Below are 20,000 nucleotides of genomic sequence, written 5' to 3' on the forward strand. Positions count from 1 at the left end.
ATCCCAGACAACAGCTCAAACTTTAACACGGCAAACTTTAGGAGCTTTTACAACTGTGTGATGAGTGTGTGTGTGTGTGTTTACAGTGTGTATCTGAAAGTTGAAACAAATTGGTGTTAAAGAAGTACGGTGTGTGTGTGAGAGAGAGAGTGTGTAAATGAGGCTGCTAAAGCTCAAAGCTGCTAGACTGTCTGTCAGTATCACACTTATAGAAGTGACATAAGCAAGTAGTGTGTGTGTGTGTGTGTGTGAGAGAGAGAGCTACAGCGGCCTTATTCCTGTGTGTGTTAAGTTCATTTAAAAGCTCATTGGTCAGCAGGTTGTCATGGTGATGGATGGTGGCCCTGTTCCTGCAGTATAGCCATAATCACAAGTGTTTGCTGCATGCATGGATCAGTAATCAGTGTGTGTGTGTGTGTGTGTGTGTGTGTGTGTGTGTGTGTGTGTGTGTGTGTGTGTGTGTGTGTGTGTGTGTGTGTGTGTGTGTGTGTGTGTGAGGGAGAGAATGCTATGGTCAAGGAGTGTGTGGAAATGAAAACATCATCGCTGCTGCATCATTTTGACATTGGATCAGGTCATCACTTTCGATTAGTGTATCATGAATTCTTCAGCATTCTTTAAAGCGATCAAGTGCTCATTGGTCTAATTTAAAGATTCATGAGCTGTCACATTGAATGATCTTTGTTTTTCCGGTTGCATAACTTCTGTTTTTTTTTATATTTTACCTTTGTGGGCTAAAGGCGCGCCTGTCTGTTTCTGTAGACCTGTCATCCCCCCTTTTCCTGTCTTACTTCTCCGGTGTTGCTTATGTTTGTATGTTCTGTCAGAGATTCTGTGGTTCACCTCAGTTCAGATATTAGGATCAAAATCTTAACAATTTTTTGTTTTATCCTGAAGAGAATCAGAAGGGATTTCAGTTTGTTTCCTTCAGATGTAAATTCAGTTTACGTTTTTGAAAAGAGTTGTGCAAGTGCAAGTTCTTTCCCCCCAATAGAATCAGAAGTGAATTCTGTTATTTTTCCCCAATAGAATCAGAAGTGAATTCTGTTCATTTCCCCAAAAGAACCAGAAGTGAATTCTGTTCTTTTCCCCCTGAAGAATCAAAAGTAAATTCTGTTATTTTCCCCAAGAGAATCAGAAGTGAATTCTGTTCTTTTCCCCCTAAAGAATCAAAAGTAAATTCTGTTCTTTTCCCCCTAAAGAATCAAAAGTAAATTCTGTTATTTTCCCCAAGAGAATCAGAAGTGATTTCTGTTCATTTCCCCAAAAGAATCAGAAGTGAATTCTGTTATTTCCCCCCAAGAGAATCAGAAGTGAATTCTGTTATTTCCCCCCAAGAGATTCAGAAGTGAATTCTGTTCATTTCCCCAAAAGAACCAGAAGTGAATTCTGTTCTTTTCCCCCTGAAGAATCAAAAGTAAATTCTGTTATTTTCCCCAAGAGAATCAGAAGTGAATTCTGTTCTTTTCCCCCTAAAGAATCAAAAGTAAATTCTGTTCTTTTCCCCCTAAAGAATCAAAAGTAAATTCTGTTCTTTTCCCCCTAAAGAATCAAAAGTAAATTCTGTTATTTTCCCCAAGAGAATCAGAAGTGATTTCTGTTCATTTCCCCAAAAGAATCAGAAGTGAATTCTGTTATTTCCCCCCAATAGAATCAGAAGTGAATTCTGTTATTTCCCCCCAAGAGAATCAGAAGTGAATTCTGTTATTTCCCCCCAAGAGAATCAGAAGTGAATTCTGTTCATTTCCCCAAGAGAATCAGAAGTGAATTCTGTTATTTCCCCCCAAGAGAATCAGAAGTGAATTCTGTTATTTCCCCCCAACAGAATCAGAAGTGAATTCTGTTATTTCCCCCCAACAGAATCAGAAGTGAATTCTGTTCATTTCCCCAAGAGATTCAGAAGTGAATTCTGTTATTTCCCCCCAAGAGATTCAGAAGTGAATTCTGTTATTTCCCCCCAACAGAATCAGAAGTGAATTCTGTTCATTTCCCCAAGAGATTCAGAAGTGAATTCTGTTATTTCCCCCCAATAGAATCAGAAGTGAATTCGGTTCTTTTCCCACAAGCAATCAGAAGTGAATTATCTTCTTTTCCCCAAGAGAATCAGAAGTGAATTCTGTTATTTTCCCCCAATAGAATCAGAAGTGAATTCGGTTCTTTTCCCACAAGCAATCAGAAGTGAATTATCTTCTTTTCCCCAAGAGAATCAGAAGTGAATTCAATGAGCATCAAAAGTAAATTCACATCACTTCCTGAACCGAATCAGCAGTGAATAAATTTGTTTTTGTGTGAAGACGCATTCTATTCGGTTTGCTTTGGATTTGAGAAGAATCAAATGTGATTTCAGTTCTTAGTAAGGAAATGGGGTTGGTTTTCTGAAGAGAATCAGAAGTGAATTCACACCACTGCCCAAAGTAATTTAATTTTACTTCCTGATGAGAATTAGCAGTGAAATAAGTTATTTTTGTGAATCCAATCAGAAGCGAATTTGTTTGCTTTGGATCAAAAGTGACTTTGGTTCTTTGGAAAATTAGAAGTGAATGAGTCTATTTTCCTGAAGAGAATTAGATTCCTTTTCTGATCTGAATTGATCCTGTAACTGAACTGAAATGAAACAGATTCTTACCTTTTGTATGTGTTGTGTATTTGTGTATATATCTGTGTGTGTGTGTGTGTGTGTTTGTTTGCCTCCGAGAGTAAACGCACTAACCTGTCCAAGTTGTGACCAGTAACAGACAGCAATCACCTCACAGACTTGTACCGGAAGGAAGAGGTCATAATGGTCAAGAGCGGAGGTCATGTCCAGAGCCCGCGCTTCCCCAGCTCATACCCTCGCAACCTGCTGTTGTCATGGAAACTGCTCTCGCCTGTCCACACACGAATCCTGCTGGAATTCGACACTCAGTTTGGACTGGAAGAGGCGGAGAATGGAGTCTGCAGGTGAGAGTGGAGCTTCCGACTGATGTGTTCATGAATAATTAATTAGATCTAAATTTTAAGTGGATGCGGAGAATGGTGTCTTCAGGTGAGGGCGGAGCTTCGGACTGATGTGTTCATGAATAATTCATTAGATCTAAATTTTAAGTGGAAGCGGAGAATGGTGTCTTCAGGTGAGGGCGGAGCTTCGGACTGATGTGTTCATGAATAATTCATTAGATCTAAATTTTAAGTGGATGCGGAGAATGGTGTCTTCAGGTGAGGGCGGAGCTTCGGACTGATGTGTTCATGAATAATTAATTAGATCTAAATTTTAAGTGGATGCGGAGAATGGTGTCTTCAGGTGAGGGCGGAGCTTCGGACTGATGTGTTCATGAATAATTCATTAGATCTAAATTTTAAGTGGATGCGGAGAATGGTGTCTTCAGGTGAGGGCGGAGCTTCGGATTGAGTTCATGAATAATTCATTAGATCTAAATTTTAAGTGGATGCGGAGAATGGTGTCTTCAGGTGAGGGCGGAGCTTCGGACTGATGTGTTCATGAATAATTCATTAGATCTAAATTTTAAGTGGATGCGGAGAATGGTGTCTGCAGGTAAGGGTGGAGTTTCGGATTGAGTTCATGAATAACAAATTAGATCTAAGTTTTAAGTGGAGGTGGAGAATGGTGTCTGCAGGTAAGGGTGGAGTTTCGGATTGAGTTCATGAATAACAAATTAGATCTAAGAGTTTTAAATGGAGGTGGAGAATGGTGTCTGCAGGTGAGAGCGGAGCGTCAGACTAATGTGTTAATAATTAATTTTATCTAAGAGTTTTAAATGGAGGTGGAGAATGGTGTCTGCAGGTGAGGGCGGAGCTTTGGATTAAGTTCATGAATAATTAATTTGTTCTAAGAGTTTTAATTGTAGGCGGAGAATGGCGTCTGCAAGTAAGGGTGGAGTTTTGGATTGAGTTCATGAATAATTAGATCCACGAGTTTTAAGTGGAGGCGGAGAATGGTGTCTGCAGGTAAGGGCGGAGCTTCGTATTATGTTCATGAATAATTAATTTGTTCTAAGAGTTTTAATTGTAGGCGGAGAATGGCGTCTGCAAGTAAGGGTGGAGTTTTGGATTGAGTTCATGAATAATTAATTGATTTTAAGTTTTAAGTGGAGGTGGAGAATGGAGTCTGCAGGTGAGGGCGGAGCTTCGGACTGTGTTCATGAATAATTAATTAGATCCAATGACGTCTGCAGGTGAGGGCGGAATTTTGGATTGAGTTCATGAATAATTAGATCTAAGAGTGAAGTAGAGGCGGAGAATGGAGTCTGCAGGTGAGAGCGGAGCTTCGGACTGATGTGTTCATGATTAATTAATTCGATCTGAGAGTTTTAAATGGAGGCTGAGGATGGTGTCTGCAGGTGAGGGCGGAGCTTCAGACTGATGTGTTCATGAATAATTAATTAGATCTAAGAGTTTTAAGTGGATGCGGAGAATGAAGTCTGCAGGTGAGGGCGGAGCTTCGAACTGATGAGTACATGAATAATTAATTGGATCTATTTAAGAGTTTTAAAGGGTGTTCAGAAAGTGTCACTTTGAGTCTTTGGGTTGGTCTAGATCAGGGATCCTCAAATCTGGCCCACGAGATCTACTTTCCTGCAGAGTTTAGCTTTAACCCTAATCAAACACACCTGGACATGCTAATCAATGTCTTCAGGTTCATTAGAAAAACACGGGTAGGTGAGTTTGATCAGGGTTGGAGCTAAACTCTGCAGGACAGTGGCCCTCCAGGGCAAGATTTTAGATGGTAAATATTTAACAGTTTATCAAGCTCAATCTAAATCTAAAGCCCTAGCGCTTAAATCTGATTAGTTCATAGGATCGGTGATCCAGGAGCTCCATGCCCTACGTGGTTAAATCATGTTGTGACATGTGGTAGAGAATAACAGGTTTAGTTCTCAGATTCCTGTGGTTTTAATCCTGCGTTTCTGGACTAGAAATAATGGCCTAAAGAGTTAAAACATGATATGAATATTTAATGAGCAGAAAGCCAATCAGAGCGAGTATCTGACCACGGTGTGTGTGGAGTGAGTCTCGGGTTACGAGTTTGTCCTTGAGGTTAGAGGGTTTTACTGCGAATCTGATACTTTACAAAGACCCTCGAGACATCAGCACTAAAAATAAAGCAGAGATGAGAGATGAGGAGGATTTAGAGGATGAGAAAGAGACAAGAAGTCAAAGAGAGGAGAAAAATAACAAAAGAATCTTAATGGGTTACGTATATACATATACAAGTCTAATTCTTTATATGATATAAATAAAAAATATTGGTCAGGATACTGATTGGTCAGAAACCAAACGCTCATTATCATATCTGAATCACAGCTCTTGATGCACAGTGATATGAACAGTAACAATCCATTTTTCCGGATTCATTCCAGCACAGAAAACGGCGTCTTCTCGACATGTTGACAACAGGAACCAAACTTTTTTAGGCCTCGGCTATATTTCACACTACATGAAAAGTAACATCCGAAAAAGCCTAATAGGGGAACTTTAACAACAGCGGCACTGGAAACCATCTGCAGACCTGTTCAAATCAGTGTATCCCTTACCTGTGCATGTGTTATTCTGACGTGTGTGTGTTTTGCAGGTATGATTATGTGGAAGTGGAGGATATTTCAGAGACCAGCACCATCATCTGGGGCCGCTGGTGCGGTCAAAGATGTCCATCACAGATCACATCCAAAACAAACCTCATCAAAATCACCTTCAAATCGGATGATTACTTCGTAGCAAAGCCAGGATTCAGAATCTTCTATACACTGCTGGTGAGTGTGACGTCTGTCTCCATCAGAGAACCATAGTTTCACCTTAAATCATGAGCTTTTGTTTTATCACACGATTAATTACGCCCAAGCGTGTCCACGCATCTCACAGCGTGCGAATATTCACACAAAAGTAAGTCAAAATGCCGGTCTTGCCCAGAGTATCATCATCATTAACATAGTCCGTAATGTCTTAAGTGAACGTAACATGAAATTTGCCAGTGACCGCCAGCGTTTATGCAATATATCAAAAGAACAGAGCGTCTGTTTCATTCCAGCTTCATGCATTCTTTATCAACACTTGTTTGTGGGTACGTTTCTTGTAAAAAAGCAACATTTTGAGGAAAAAGCTGAGAAAATTGCGTTTTCAACAAAGACTAACTTGCAAACAGATGGGATTCAGATTGGTTATCAAAATTTATATTTATTTATATTATAAGTTTTGATTTATATGCTGTTTAATGTTGATGATCGCGTTATTTGACATATGCATCATCTTATACGAGATGGCTCGTTTCTGCTTCTTCTTCGTCTGTGTTTTGATCAGGAGATTCTGCACTCGTTCAGGAGATGCTCTTGACCAGTGTTCGGGAAAGTTACTTTGAAAAGTAATGCATTACAATATTGCGTTACTCACTTAAAAAGTAACTAATTGAGTTACTTTGTAAGAAAAGTAATGCATTACATTACTTTTGCGTTACTTTTACGTTTTACTTTTTACTTTACTTTTACTTTTTCTCACCTGGGGTGGGCTTGTTTTTTTGTTTTGTTTTTTTTTTTCATTTTTTGTGCAAAGGTAAAGTCCTCTTTATTCCAAAATTGAAATAATAAGTCTCAGGCTGAGGTAAAAATGCAAATTCACGCATGAACAGTAGAGGGCGCAGCTCTGCTGTGCTGCCACTCTAGATAATGGAAGAATAGGACACAGGAGAAAAAAGTTGTACCAATAAAAATCTAGTAATTTTTGCTCATGGTTTAACTGAATCATCAAAGGTCAGCAGCAAGACATTGGTCAATAAAGGTAGATTAAATGCATAAAAATATTAGTTTTATTTAACATTTAATAATTTTTTTAATAGTGTGCACTCAGAGCCTGGCGCTCAACTCGCACCGTTGTAATGCCACCCAGGATAAGCACACACACGCACCTTTTTGAGAAATCAGGCTCGATAGAAACAAACGCGACTCTCGTCTTTTCTATAATGTATATGATAAGAAATAATACAATAATACTAATTATAAAACCTCCTGAAGTGAATATTGAGTACCGGTTGTCATGACAACATTGCGTGAGGCTACTGACGGCTCGGAGTGCGCACACACAGGAACGCGCGCATTTGAACAACAGCAGGGTGAGTAAAAGATGGCTTTATTTTCATTTCAGGGTGAACTAACGTTATTCCTTTAACGTTACCTCGTCACAATCAAGTAAGTGATTGTAGTGTAATAACAAAGCCTTTGACCAAATTGCTAATTGTGGTGAACAACAACGTTACTGAAATAATTTTTTTCCCCCTCATAGATAAATGTAGCTTTACGCAAACAGCCCACGCTAGTAGAAAGTCCAAATTGCTGCTAATGCTATTGCTAAACCGGTGGAGACGCGGTGTGAAACTCCCTTCATATTTGCAGCAAAGCAGGGGAAAATGCTGAGAGAGTCCCAAAACTAAAACTCATTATTGAATCAAAATACAAACTTCCTTTGTGAAATGAGCCTGTGACATGTTTTGACTCCACCCCTCAAAGAATCGGAATCGAGAATCGAAAAGAACCGAAATTGAAAGTAAGAATCAGAATCGTTCAAAACAAAAGGATGCCCAACCCTACCAATGGAAAAGTGTGTCCAAACTTTTGGCTGGTACTGTACTATAATAGACACATATAGAATATCGCCCGATATATCGGTGTCAGACTTTTTTTTACTCCCTAATATCAGCATCGGTCCCCAAAAACCCATATCGGTCGGGCTCTAGTAATAATGCTGAAAATTTAGCTTTGATCACAGGAATAAATTACATTTTAACATATATTCACATAGAAAAATGGCTATTTTGAATTGAAATAATATTTCACAAATTGTATTCTTTACTTTTGATCAAATAAATGCAGCCTTCTTTCAAAAATCATTAAATAATCTTCTGAATGGTTGTGTATATGACCTATTTTAGTGCTTTTATTTTAAGGTGTCAATACAGTGTAATTCTGTATTTAAGTACTGGGTAATATTAACATTAACAACATGTGCTTACTATAGGGTTTAGGGTAGGATTAGGCTTTGGTTGAGGGTTAGTTACTTGCAATTATGCATCATTTTCTGTTATTTCTATGTACATGTAACAAGGACACCAGAAATTCCTCAACTTGATCGCATTAAGTGTCTTCCTAGTGGATCTAGTGGTGTCATTTAAACTAAAGTTAATATTTGCTCTAGAACTATCTGTTTTATATGAGCTGTGTTTGCTGTTGTGCACCGTCTGCAAAGCGGATGGTGGAAAGATAACAGATGGTGCGAGAAATATTTTACAACATTCATTGGGACTAAAGCCATCCTGCTTTACGACTACCTCATGGCTTTTCCTCCAAACACGGCAAAACGGCAATAATATGGTGCTAGCTGTTAGCATAAATATGCAATATGTTTTCTCCGTCTATAAAACTGCCAATTTGTACATTTCCATTTGAGCTCAAACTGGGAAACAGAATTAAAACGGACACCGACACAGGACATAAACAAGATGAATGGACAATAAAGCGGGGTAACTACAACCAGAAAAAATTGTTTTCAATCAAAACGTGCTTTTCACTTAATAATTACCCGAAAGCCGCGCTTTGTTTATTCCCGTCAGATCACTTTAAAGTAGACGTTTGCCTTAAAGTCTCGCCTCACCTGAAATGCTCCTCTACCTTAGATGAACTTGGAAAAGTGTGGCTTAATTAAGACATCTCTCCTCCTGAGGCGGAATAAGAGAGAGACGGGGTAAACAAAGAGACACGACGGAGAGAAACGAGGTGTGAGCAACAGTACAAGAAAGTGAGAGACCGCCAGACTGAAGTGAGCGCTTAGTGTGAAGGTGCGAGTGTTTTACTGCGGTAAAAACACTGATGTCATGCGGTGGGATCTGAGAGTTTAGTTCTGTCTTTATCACACGGCACGCACACATGGAGAAATGACAGCTAACGGCGTGTTTTGTCATTGTTCTTGTTAAAACTCTGGAGAATCAGGCGCTCGTTAAGGCCCTTCGTGACGGTTAGCGGCACAAACAGATGTGGAGAGATGATGTGCTCGTTTCTCAAAGTGCTCGTAAAATACAGGGTGTTTCTTTTGGGATTAACCGGTGTTTGTAAATCATAATTGTGCCCTTTTGTTCAAGATCTTTAAATGTAATTGGAGAGCTTTCCTTGTTGTTCTTTGATGTTATTTGTCGTAAACCAATGGTGCACGAGGGACTGTTTATTTCTATTGTATTTAGGGCTTGTTGACATGAATTAACCCTTATGTTGTGTTCGGGTCATTTCAACCCAGAGAGGATTTTTTCCCATAAATGTTATCTCATTGGACTAAAATTTACTGACTTCGCTCTGGCTATAACTACTTCCCAACGTTTCCATCACCACCTTGTTACACTTGTGGTGTTCAAAATTGACCCACATTTGGTTTTCGACCACTGAACTTTACCAGTTTACTCATGGAGCCGCATTAAGATCTCCATATCTCTGGGACTGAACCATCGTGGGCCTTTAAAATGGAGATATTAAAAGAAAAGTTTGTTAAGAACCAGAATCTAAAAGGATATTAAGATATCTTTAATACTCCTTGAGTTACAGCCATGCAAACTTGAGATAAAAACACAAGTGCTTTTTTCCCATTTTTGAACGGTCACCGTTGGCATATTATGCAACAAAGATTGCTAAAGTCAACAGATTTCACTAATAGAGCGACCAATCTCTGTGTGAAACTAAAATAATGATGCTGCCATCTTTCTAAAGTCATTTTTATCCCCCTCTAATTTGGCTCCAAGTCTCAGATGAAAATTGTAATTTTGACCCGGAGAGGAACAAACCCCCGCCCACCCCCCCTTCAAATAAAATCTCATTGGACTAAAACTTGCTGACTTCGCTCAGACAAGCTATAACTACGTCCCAACATGTTCCGGGTCAAAATGTACCCACGTTTGGTTTTCGACCACTGAATTTTACCAGTTTACTCATGAAGCCTAATTAAGATCTCCATATCTCTGGATCTGAACCATCGAGGGCCTTTAAATTGGAGATATTGAAAGAAAAGTTTGTTTAGAACCAGAATCTAAAAGGATATTAAGATATCTTTAATACTTCTTGAGTTACAGGCATTCAATCTTGAGAAAAAAAGCACAGTGCTTTTTTCCCATTTTTGAACTGTCACAGTTGGATTATAATGCAACAAAGATTGCTAAAGTCAACAGATTTCACTAAAAGAGCGACCAATCTCTGTGTGAAACTAAAATAATAATAATGCTGCCTTCTTTCTAAAGTCATTTTTACCCCCTTCTAATTTGGCTCCAAAACTCAGGTGAAAATTGTCACTTTGACCCGGAGAGGAACCAACCCCCGCCCACCCCACCCTAAAATGTATCTCATTGAACTAAAACTTGCTGACTTCGCTCAGACAGGCTATAACTACTTCCCAACATGTTCCCGGTCAAAATGTACCCACGTTTGGTTTTTGACCACTGAACTTTACCAGTTTACTCATGGAGCCGCATTAAGATCTCCATATCCCTGGGACTGAACCATCGAGGGTCTTTAAAATGGAGATATTAAAAGAAAAGTTTGTTAAGAACCAGAATCTAAAAGGATATTAAGATATCTTTAACACTTCTTGAGTTACAGGCGTGCAAACTTGAGACAAAAACCACAAGAAGTGCTTTTTTCCCATTTTTGAACGGTCACAGTTGGATTATAATGCAACAAAGATTGCTAAAGTAAACAGATTTCACTAATAGAGCGACCAATCTCTGTGTGAAACTAAAATAATGATGCTGCCATCTTTCTAAAGTCATTTTTACCCCCTCTAATTTGGCTCCAAATCTCTATTGAAAATTGTCATTTTGACCCCCCTCTAAAAACAACAGTGGATATTTTAGCTTTCATCACTCTTTGTTTGTCTTTTTTAAATAACACCATGATTCCACACCAGTATCACATTAGAGTCAACAACCAAGTTAATATGATCGGCCTTATGAGTAGCCGCCAACCTACCTTAAGCCGTTCAGTTTCAGGAAGTTATTCTGCATCCAGATTCTCATCTCTTACTCAAAATGGTTAATGTACTGGGGACATCAAGACTGGTGGTGATGTAAATTTGAGCATCATCCTCATAGCAGTGATACCCAAAGCCATGCTTCCTGATAATCTGCTCAAGTGGAAGCACAAATGTGACCCTGGAGAACAAAAGCAGTCATGCGTCTCACGGGTATATACTTATATACATATATGGGTCAAAATTATAAATTTTTCTTTTATGCCAAAAATCATTAGGGTATTAAAATCATGTTTCATGAAGATGTTTTGTAAATACCCTACCGTAAATATATAAACATTTTATTAGTAGTAGTAATATGCCTTGCTAAGGACTTCATTTGGACAACTTTAAAGGCGATTTTCTCAATATTTCGATTTTTCTGCACCCTCAGATTCCAGATTTTCAAATATTGTCCTATCCTAACAAACCACACATCAATGAAAGCTTATTAAATCAGTGTTCAGATTATTTATACACCTCAATGTAAAAAATTGACCCTTATGACTGGTTTTGTGGTCCATGGTCACATATATACTGAATAAAATTGGGCCCAACACTGAACCCTGAGGAACTGCCAAAAAAGGGTCACATAATTAGCATTATGCTGCGTTCACACCGAACACTAATTGAGCGTCAAATTCGCTTCTAATGTGCCTAGTTGGACGCTTGAACATTTTTAATCCACTCGCCAAAGCGAATTGGACGCGTGTATAAAGCAAGCATATGAAGCGAAATAGATGTGCGTTCGAGTCTAAAACTATTTTTTTTCCTCTCGTGATAAATAATTCCAAAAATCATGCTATGTATGTGGTTAGGTTTATGTATATCCCAGCCACCGCACGCCATTATTATTAATAGTAAGAGACGTGCGTGTTATTCAAGCTCTGATGGCAAGGAAAGCACCTTATACTTGAGCGGCACATATGAGGTGTTATGATAAATTGTGGCATTTTATATTCTATAGTTTTTTTTATGAGTTTAATAAAGAACTCGTCTTCTGTCCAAACATACCATCATCTGTAAAGAATGAGCGACTTTTACATACGGCAGGTTATTGTGACGCATTGCCACATACAGAGACGAGCAAAAAGTTTGAATTTGCATGGTGGTAACTCAAAGGTTTTTTTACCACTTCGTTATTTTGGCATGGAATTTCGTTTGTTGGAAATATAAACTGAATTTAGAAATGATTTTGAAATGAAAAACTTTGCGTTTAATAAACAAAATATATTTTTGAAATGAAGACAGCGTTTGGAGTGCAGACTAATCCGTTCCGAGTCCACGGCCTTTGCTGTTATCGTGAGTGTACACAAATAAAAGTAGACAGTTTACTGTTTATAATTATCTCTTGCACTTATTATCTGCATGGCTAAAAATGACGGAGTATTGTGATTTGTGAGTTTCCGCTGGAATAAGGAAAAAATCCATCAAAAGGCGCCGACGACTTCGTCGGAAAGAGGGTTAAAGAAAACGTAGCCTATTTAGTTTCATATAGTTAAGCTATGTCTAAATATTATAATCTTCATAATCAGATGTGCATAGCCTATGACTGGAGACATGGATTTTGAGCACTTCATTGAATTGTGTTTTCGAGAAAGTCTTTCTTTAAAATTAATTTTGTTTTGTATAAATTGTATTTTAATTTTGATCAATGTTTAATCAACTATTTGGCTGTATATTTAAAAATGTGGCTGTATATTTACTGTATAAAACCACCTCATGCGAGCGCAAACTTTTTTGCGATATATGGGAGTTTTTGCAAAATTGACTCGTTTCCATCGGGCGTATTTTCAATTCGCAACTTAAATTTGCGCAATTTGAAAGGTAATGGAAACGCGGCTAGTGAAAGCATGTGGCAAGCGGTAACCGGAATGAATCGCCCACAGCCAGGGCTCGCAAAATGTCTTTATCAAACAAACACAGTGATTCATCTCTCATCCACCCGCGATTGATTGGAATGTTATTTCTGTATCATTTCGCTCGATCATCAGTGAATTTTTACCGCCTAACCGTACATGCGCACAAACGATCTGTAACAATGCAATACTAACAAACAAAAAAAACATGTTTTATTCACATAAGTGTGTGTTGCACCATTCCTGTCGGATCCAATATAGAAGGCACAGCATTGTGTTTTAATCTCAATATGTCTGCAGATCCAGTCTCGACCTGTGTCTTTACAATCGATTCTGTGGTGAAATTAAGCGAACAAACACGCAATGTCTTACACACGTGAGCTGGAACTGGCATGTTTATTGCTCAGTAGCGCGACCCGTTTTGCTCCACGAGTCGGTGGGCGGGCTTGAGGCGGTGCTTCTGCGTCCCAATACGTCAGTGGTCGACATATTGTGAGATCTTTCGTTTTGTGGGCCTGGTGTTTATAAAAGCTTTTCTTTGACTAAAGGCCCTTTCACACCGGACGCGTAACGAAAAAGCGAAGCGGAAAAAGCGAATATTTCGTGTGTGAATAGTTCGCGTCAAAACCATTCACACCGGCCGCGACGCGAGTTTGCGACGTTTCAGAGCTCCAACATTCCAAAACATTCGCTGAGAAAACACGGACACGTAATCATTCAGTGGAGATGAGCTTTTAATTTTCTTTAAAAGACAGAGAAGAAGGTTTTGGGTGCAGCCAGTCTTAAAGAACAGATTCTGAAGGGGAGTATGCTAATCTTGTACAGGAGCTAAAACTTTATCATGGCCGGTTCCGCACTTACTTTCAAATGTCCGTGGGACAATTTGAGGAGCTCCTCCAGACAGAGACGGTAGCAGCGCATCTGACGACACACACACACACACACACACACACACACACACACACACACACACACACACACACACACACACACACACACACACACACACACACACACACACACACACACACACACTCTCTCTAAAGGAACGGCTCGATCCGGAGCTGCTTTGTTTCCAGTTGAGTCACAATTTAAACATTTAAGTGCCACAGTCGTACTAACGGAAACACATTCACTTTCTATAGTCGCGGACGCAATTAGATAAATAAAAAAAAAAAATCTGTAGCCTACAGTGGGCAAACACATCTGCATCTGCACAGCTGTAAACACAACTACAGCTGTAATCTCGTGAGAAATGCCATACCTGGCAAAGGTTAATGTTGATTGAATGGCTAGTGACATCAACTGGACATTTCGTGACCTTTGTTTCCTTGTATGTGATTGGTTTAAGCCTTTTCTGTCGCTGCGAGCGTTAAAAAAAATCGACATCGAAACGGAAAAAATAAACATCGTTTTTTCGCCGCAGCACATTCGCGTTCGGTGTGAAAGCTCTCATTACACAAACAGCTGATCAAAAAATAAAACCATCGCGCGAATTATTCGCGCGTCAAAATCGCGTCCAGTGTGAAGGGACCTTAACAAGGACGTTTTCAGCTCTGAAACTTACAGGATATTCTTATATTACGATGAACTTTTATATACCAAAGGCTCAAGGGAAAGTTGATTTCTCAATTCATAAACACAGCCCCTGTTGTTTTGAATGAGTGACTCTTGGCGGCCGGCCCCCGTTTATCACGTCACCATGTGACCGCAGCAAGCAGGCTCCTGATTGGTTAACGCAGTGCAAACAGACGCCAGAGTTCAGGGTTTTCAACGTGAATTCACTTCAAACACGTGAATGCACAAAAAGCACCAAATAAAATCACTTCATCAATTCATGCGAACTGGACGCAAATGAAATCACGTCGCAGGACCTCCAGACGCACGTCTTTACATCGACTTAACATGTAAATCACTCGCTTCAGACGCTCTATTTGTGTTCGGCGTGAACGCAGCATTAGAATATGAGGATTTATACTAGAGTTCAAAAGATTTTGTTGTTTATTGCAGTCTCTTCTGCTCACCAAGGCTGCATTATTTCATACACTAAAAACAGTAATAATTAAAATAACCGTTTTCTATTTTCTAATATATTTGAAAATATAATTAATTCATGTGACGCTCTATGCTGAGCATTCAGTCTGGATAATGGCCTTTTGCTATGAGAATGTTGTTTTTCCACTCCCACATGGTCATGGTTGTCAGTGGAAGTTATTATATTTTGATGAAAGATAATGAAAACATGCACCGATGAATCCTGCACAGTAAGACGAAAGTGTGGCGTCTGTAAGCGCGGCTGAACCCTGCAGCTGCTGGACTTCAGGTTCAGGGGTGGCGGTTTGTTCGACCTGGATCCGTCATGTGTTATTCCCTGAATCTGCGGTATTCCTGACATTTCCACATTCCCGCTCTGCTCCGGACATCTCTGCTGAACACGAGCAGAAGGTCTCGCTGTGTGTGTGTGTGTGTGTGTGAGACATCAGATGCCTGTACAGACGTTAACTCTGATGGGAAACATCATCATAACAGACCGCCCACGACCTCTGACCTCCTTCTATTGTTTGCATTGCCACAAGAGCAGATTTATGTAACAAGAGTGGCAGCGCAGGGAAGTGTGTGTGTGTGCGAGAGAGTGTGTGTGTGTCTGTTCACAGCATATGGAGGTTTTAAAGTAAAGGTCAAAAAGTAAAATGGAGAGCGTCAGTCTTCAGACCAAGGTTATTATACTTTTGAACGTTTATTTTAATTTTAATACTTTTCTCTAATTTATGGAAGCTTGATTCCGCCATGGAATAAAACAATTTAAAAGATAAGTGACTTTTTATCTCACAATTCTGACTTTTCTCGCAATTGCAAGTTTAAATATCGCAACTGACTTCTTTTCTCAGAATGATGAAACTTGTAAAGTCAAATTCTGAAAGAAAAAAAAAGACTTTATATCAAGCAATTCTGAGAAAAGAAGAGTTACGAGATAAAAAGTCGCAATTAACTTTTTAATTTATGTGAACAAGCTTCCATGCAAATTGCTTAATTTCCTTAGTTTTTATTTCATTTTTATATCTTTAACTTTTTTCAGTAAAATCGATGTAAAATATTTTTGTTCAATAATATTTTTTGATCGATAATTTTGTTTTTTGAGGTCATTTTAATATTTATGCAATAATTATGATCCATTTGTTTCCATTCATCCATTTTGCGTATTCATTATATTTTTTAAATTTTAAATTGTTCTGTGTTGTTTTTTCTTCACCGTGTACTGTATCTCTTTTTCTTCCCCAGTTATTTCTATGGCAGTCATTTTTGACCAAGTTTAACTTTTGACAAGTATAACTTTTTTTAAGGACCATTTAAATTTGTCTAATCGTGTGTGTGTGTGTGTGTGTGTGTGTGTGTGAGAGAGAGAGAGAGAGAGAGTGTGCGTGTGTTGTGTGTGTGTGTGTGTGTGTGTTCACATAGCAAGTGCCACAAAAGTCATGCCATTCTTTCAAAAGTAAAAAAAGAACGAAAAATGGCTTTAAAAGTTAAAATAACTTTAGTTTCAGTGTCAACCACTGGCTGTCAAGCGATTTTAAAATGTTTAATCGAAATTAATTGCATCACCTGCCAATTAATAAATCTTATTATTCGCAAATGAATCGCACCTCAAACTTGCCTGAGAAAAGACCCCCCAAAATATAATTTAAAGTCATTATTGTGTTAAATGAGAAAAGCATCAAACAGACATTACAAAAAGTAGTTTTAGAAATGCATATTTTATTTGATTCAACAGAATTTCAGAAGCTGCATCTGAATTGGTATTTTGGATATAGGGTAAACGTACCTAATAAGCTCAAGTAACCATTAAGCAGACTACTATCTTTGAGCTCAGATTATTAAAAAATATATATTTTTTTTATCATCCTACTTGATGTCTTAACCATTTGATGTGTTTGTTACTGTATACCTCCTGTAATCTCAGGCTAATCAGACACTGAGATATGGGTATTCATGTGTTCACACGGTCTGGCGGCCATTTTGAAAGCTGTCTGAAAACTGTCACCAAAATAAGAGCCCCTTAAATGTGCATTTTTTTTTTAGATGTTTAAGCCTTTATTTTGGATAAGTATAACTTCTTACTGCAAAATTAAGAGATTAATGTTTATACTTTTGCATATTATAACCTGTAACCTGAATGTGGGAAATAATTACAGTTCGATCCAAAAGATAGTTTTAGCAACATGGCGCAGATGCTACAGAACATTGTTAGCTTACTAGCTGTATACTAATATATGACTTTACTGGCTTGTACTTTTAAATTCATTATATTATAACCATACAGTTTATTGATATTCTGTGATTTTTACACTGCTGTAATTATTAAAGAAATCATATTATTGTAAGGTGAGCTTAAAGGGCATATTACAGGTTAGAGACCCCAGTGAGTCAATGTATAGAAAACTAATGTAGGAACTAGATTTTCTTTCAAATATACTTTAAAATACGGCTTTTGGAGTCGTTTTTGGGAGAGAATTTTACTTCCGCATCTAAAAATACCAAATCCGGAAGTGATGTAACGAGAGGGAGTGCGGTGAATTTCAACGATAGGAAAACTAGGTGAGAGACCAGTGTTAGCTTATAGATAACACTAAACGATATGAACACTGTGCTCAGATTACAATACTGTACAGATTATTATCATGTATCAGGCAATAGAGATAATTATGATTTTTAATTACAATTATATCTGCATTTATGTTAACCTAAAGACTTTCAAACATCAAAATGTAATTTATAGGGCTGTCAAAAGATTAATCGCGATTAATCGCATCCAAAATAAAAGTTGTGTTTACATAATATATGTGTGTGTGTTAATTATTATTTATATATAAATACACACACAAGCATGTATATATTTAAGAAATATTTGCATGTATATACTGTAATACATTTATATAATCTATAATATATATAAATATAAATGTTTTACATATAAAAATAATTTTTTCTTAAATATATACATGCTTGTGTGTGTATTTATATATAAATAATAATTAACAGAGTACACACACATATATTATGTAAACACAAACTTTTATTTTGGATGCGATTAATCGCGATTAATCTTGAAAGCCCTAATTATTTATTAATATATTCGACCTATTCGTGTCAAAATGACGTATAAACAGCTTTTCCTAATCTATTTTGCCTGGAAACGCTTCCAACACGCTTGTGTGTCGCGTGAAAAATAGGCGTAGGTTTTATTTCCAGCATGCACGTGTTTCCAGGTTTCCTCAACTTTTTTTTTATAGGAAACCTGTGGACTCGATGTCCGGACAGGCTGGACATAATTTACCATGACAATGATGAATTGGAATAGAAAATCTACCGAAAATACACAGACTCGTACTGAATACCAACCTATTCTGCACTGAGCCAACGCAGAGCCCAGCGAACGTCTCCCTCTCATGACATAATATGATGCGATGTTGGAACAAAAAAGCCAAAAAAAGCCTTAATCGGTACGTTTACCCTATTTACACACCAAAACTTTTGGTGCCAAAATTCTTCAAAATATCATCTTTTATGTTCCTGCAAAAAGCAAGAGTCATACAGGTTTGAAACGACACGAGTGAATAAATGTAAATAAACAGAATTTATATTTTTGGACAAACTATCCCCAAAATAAATGATGAAGAGATGCTCTAAATAAGAAACTGAAACTGCCGGTAGGTGGCAGCAAGTAAGTCATTGAATCATTCATTTGATTCTTTCATTTTTCATGAATTTGTTCAATATGAAACGCTCAATAGGCCTGAATGTATGCTTGGGCTGTTGGGAAAACAATATAAAAGTTACACAAACGAAAATTATAACAATACAATAAACTCAGTTTAAGGTAATGATGCACGGGGCAACTTTTGGATACTTTAGATGGGTTGTGGGCCCTGTTAAAGGGTTAGTTCACCCAAAAATGAAAATTCTGTCATTAATTCCTCACCCTCATGTCGTTGGACACCCGTCAGACCTCCGTTCATCTTCAGACACAAATGAAGATATTTTAGTGTAAATCTGATGGCTCTGAAAGGCCTCCATTGGCTCAATGGCACTTTACACTCTCAAGACCCTTAAAAGACACTAAAGACGTCGTTACAAAGTCCATCTCACTACAGTGGTTCTACAATAACTTTATGAATCGGCGAGAATAGTTTTTGTGCGCAAAAAAACCCTAAATAACGACTTATATAGTGATGACGATTTCAAAACACGGCCTCATGAAGCTTCGAAGCGTTATGAATCAGTGAGTCCATTCAGCAGTTTGAATCGCCAAATTTCAGCAGTTTGACACGCGATCCGAATCATGAATCGACTCACTGATTCATAACGCTTCGAAGCTTCATGAGGCCGTGTTTTGAAATCGTCATCACTATATAAGTCGTTATTTAGGGTTTTTTGCGCACAAAAACTATTCTCGCCGCTTCATAAAGTTATTGTAGAACCACTGTAGTGAGATGGACTTTGTAACGACGTCTTTAGTGCCTTTTAAGGGTCTTGAGAGTGTAAAGTGCCATTGAGCCAATGGAGGCCTTTCAGAGCCATCAGATTTACACTAAAATATCTTCATTTGTGTCTGAAGATGAACGGAGGTCTGACGGGTGTCCAACGACATGAGGGGAAGTCATTAATGACAGAATTTTCATTTTTGGGTGAACTAACCCTTTAAGGTGATGATGCACGGGGCAACTTTTGGAGACTTTAGATGGGGTGTGGGCCCTGTTAAGCACAACCTGCTGTGACGTCACAGTCATGGTGCATTGTGGTCTATGGATCTGCCTGAAGTGTATATATTGAGTACAGTCGCTCTGTGTTGTCAGCGCTGTAGCTCCGCCCCCTCCGCCGAGGGCATCATGGGTGATGGATTGAATCTGAGCGTCTGCTGATTGTGTTTGTGCTGCTGCATGTCAAGAGTGTCTCAAGACGGGATTTATCAGAGCAGATGATGACTTTCCCAGAGTTCCCCGCGGCGCTGATGCTGAACCAATATGAACATTTCTGTGAAAAATGAATGTCAAAAGTTTGAAATCTCTCCGTGTGTTTTTCAGGGCAGCTCGCCTCTTGCATCTCTGACCAACTGGGAAGCCG

The 20,000-nt window shown here is 38.4% G+C and overlaps 1 protein-coding gene across 3 annotated transcripts in view; it reads left to right on the forward strand.

Moving 5' to 3' along the window:
* Positions 1 to 20,000, forward strand: part of pdgfd (platelet derived growth factor d) — a 59,216-nt gene that overhangs the window by 18,484 nt on the left and 20,732 nt on the right. Inside the window, exons 2-4 of one of the 3 annotated variants that reach the window (XM_079824347.1) lie at positions 2,754 to 2,940; positions 5,570 to 5,747; positions 19,961 to 20,000. The exon at positions 19,961 to 20,000 is cut by the window's right edge and continues 14 nt beyond it. In XM_079824347.1, the coding sequence (XP_079680473.1) occupies positions 2,754 to 2,940; positions 5,570 to 5,747; positions 19,961 to 20,000 (405 nt within the window). Of the gene's footprint in view, positions 1 to 2,729; positions 2,941 to 5,569; positions 5,748 to 19,960 lie in introns of all 3 variants that reach the window. The other 2 variants (XM_079824345.1, XM_079824346.1) reach the window with 2 other exon arrangements.

This window comes from Gobio gobio, assembly GCF_949357685.1.
Source record: "Gobio gobio genome assembly, chromosome: 8".
NCBI classification, from domain to species: Eukaryota; Metazoa; Chordata; class Actinopteri; order Cypriniformes; family Gobionidae; genus Gobio; species Gobio gobio.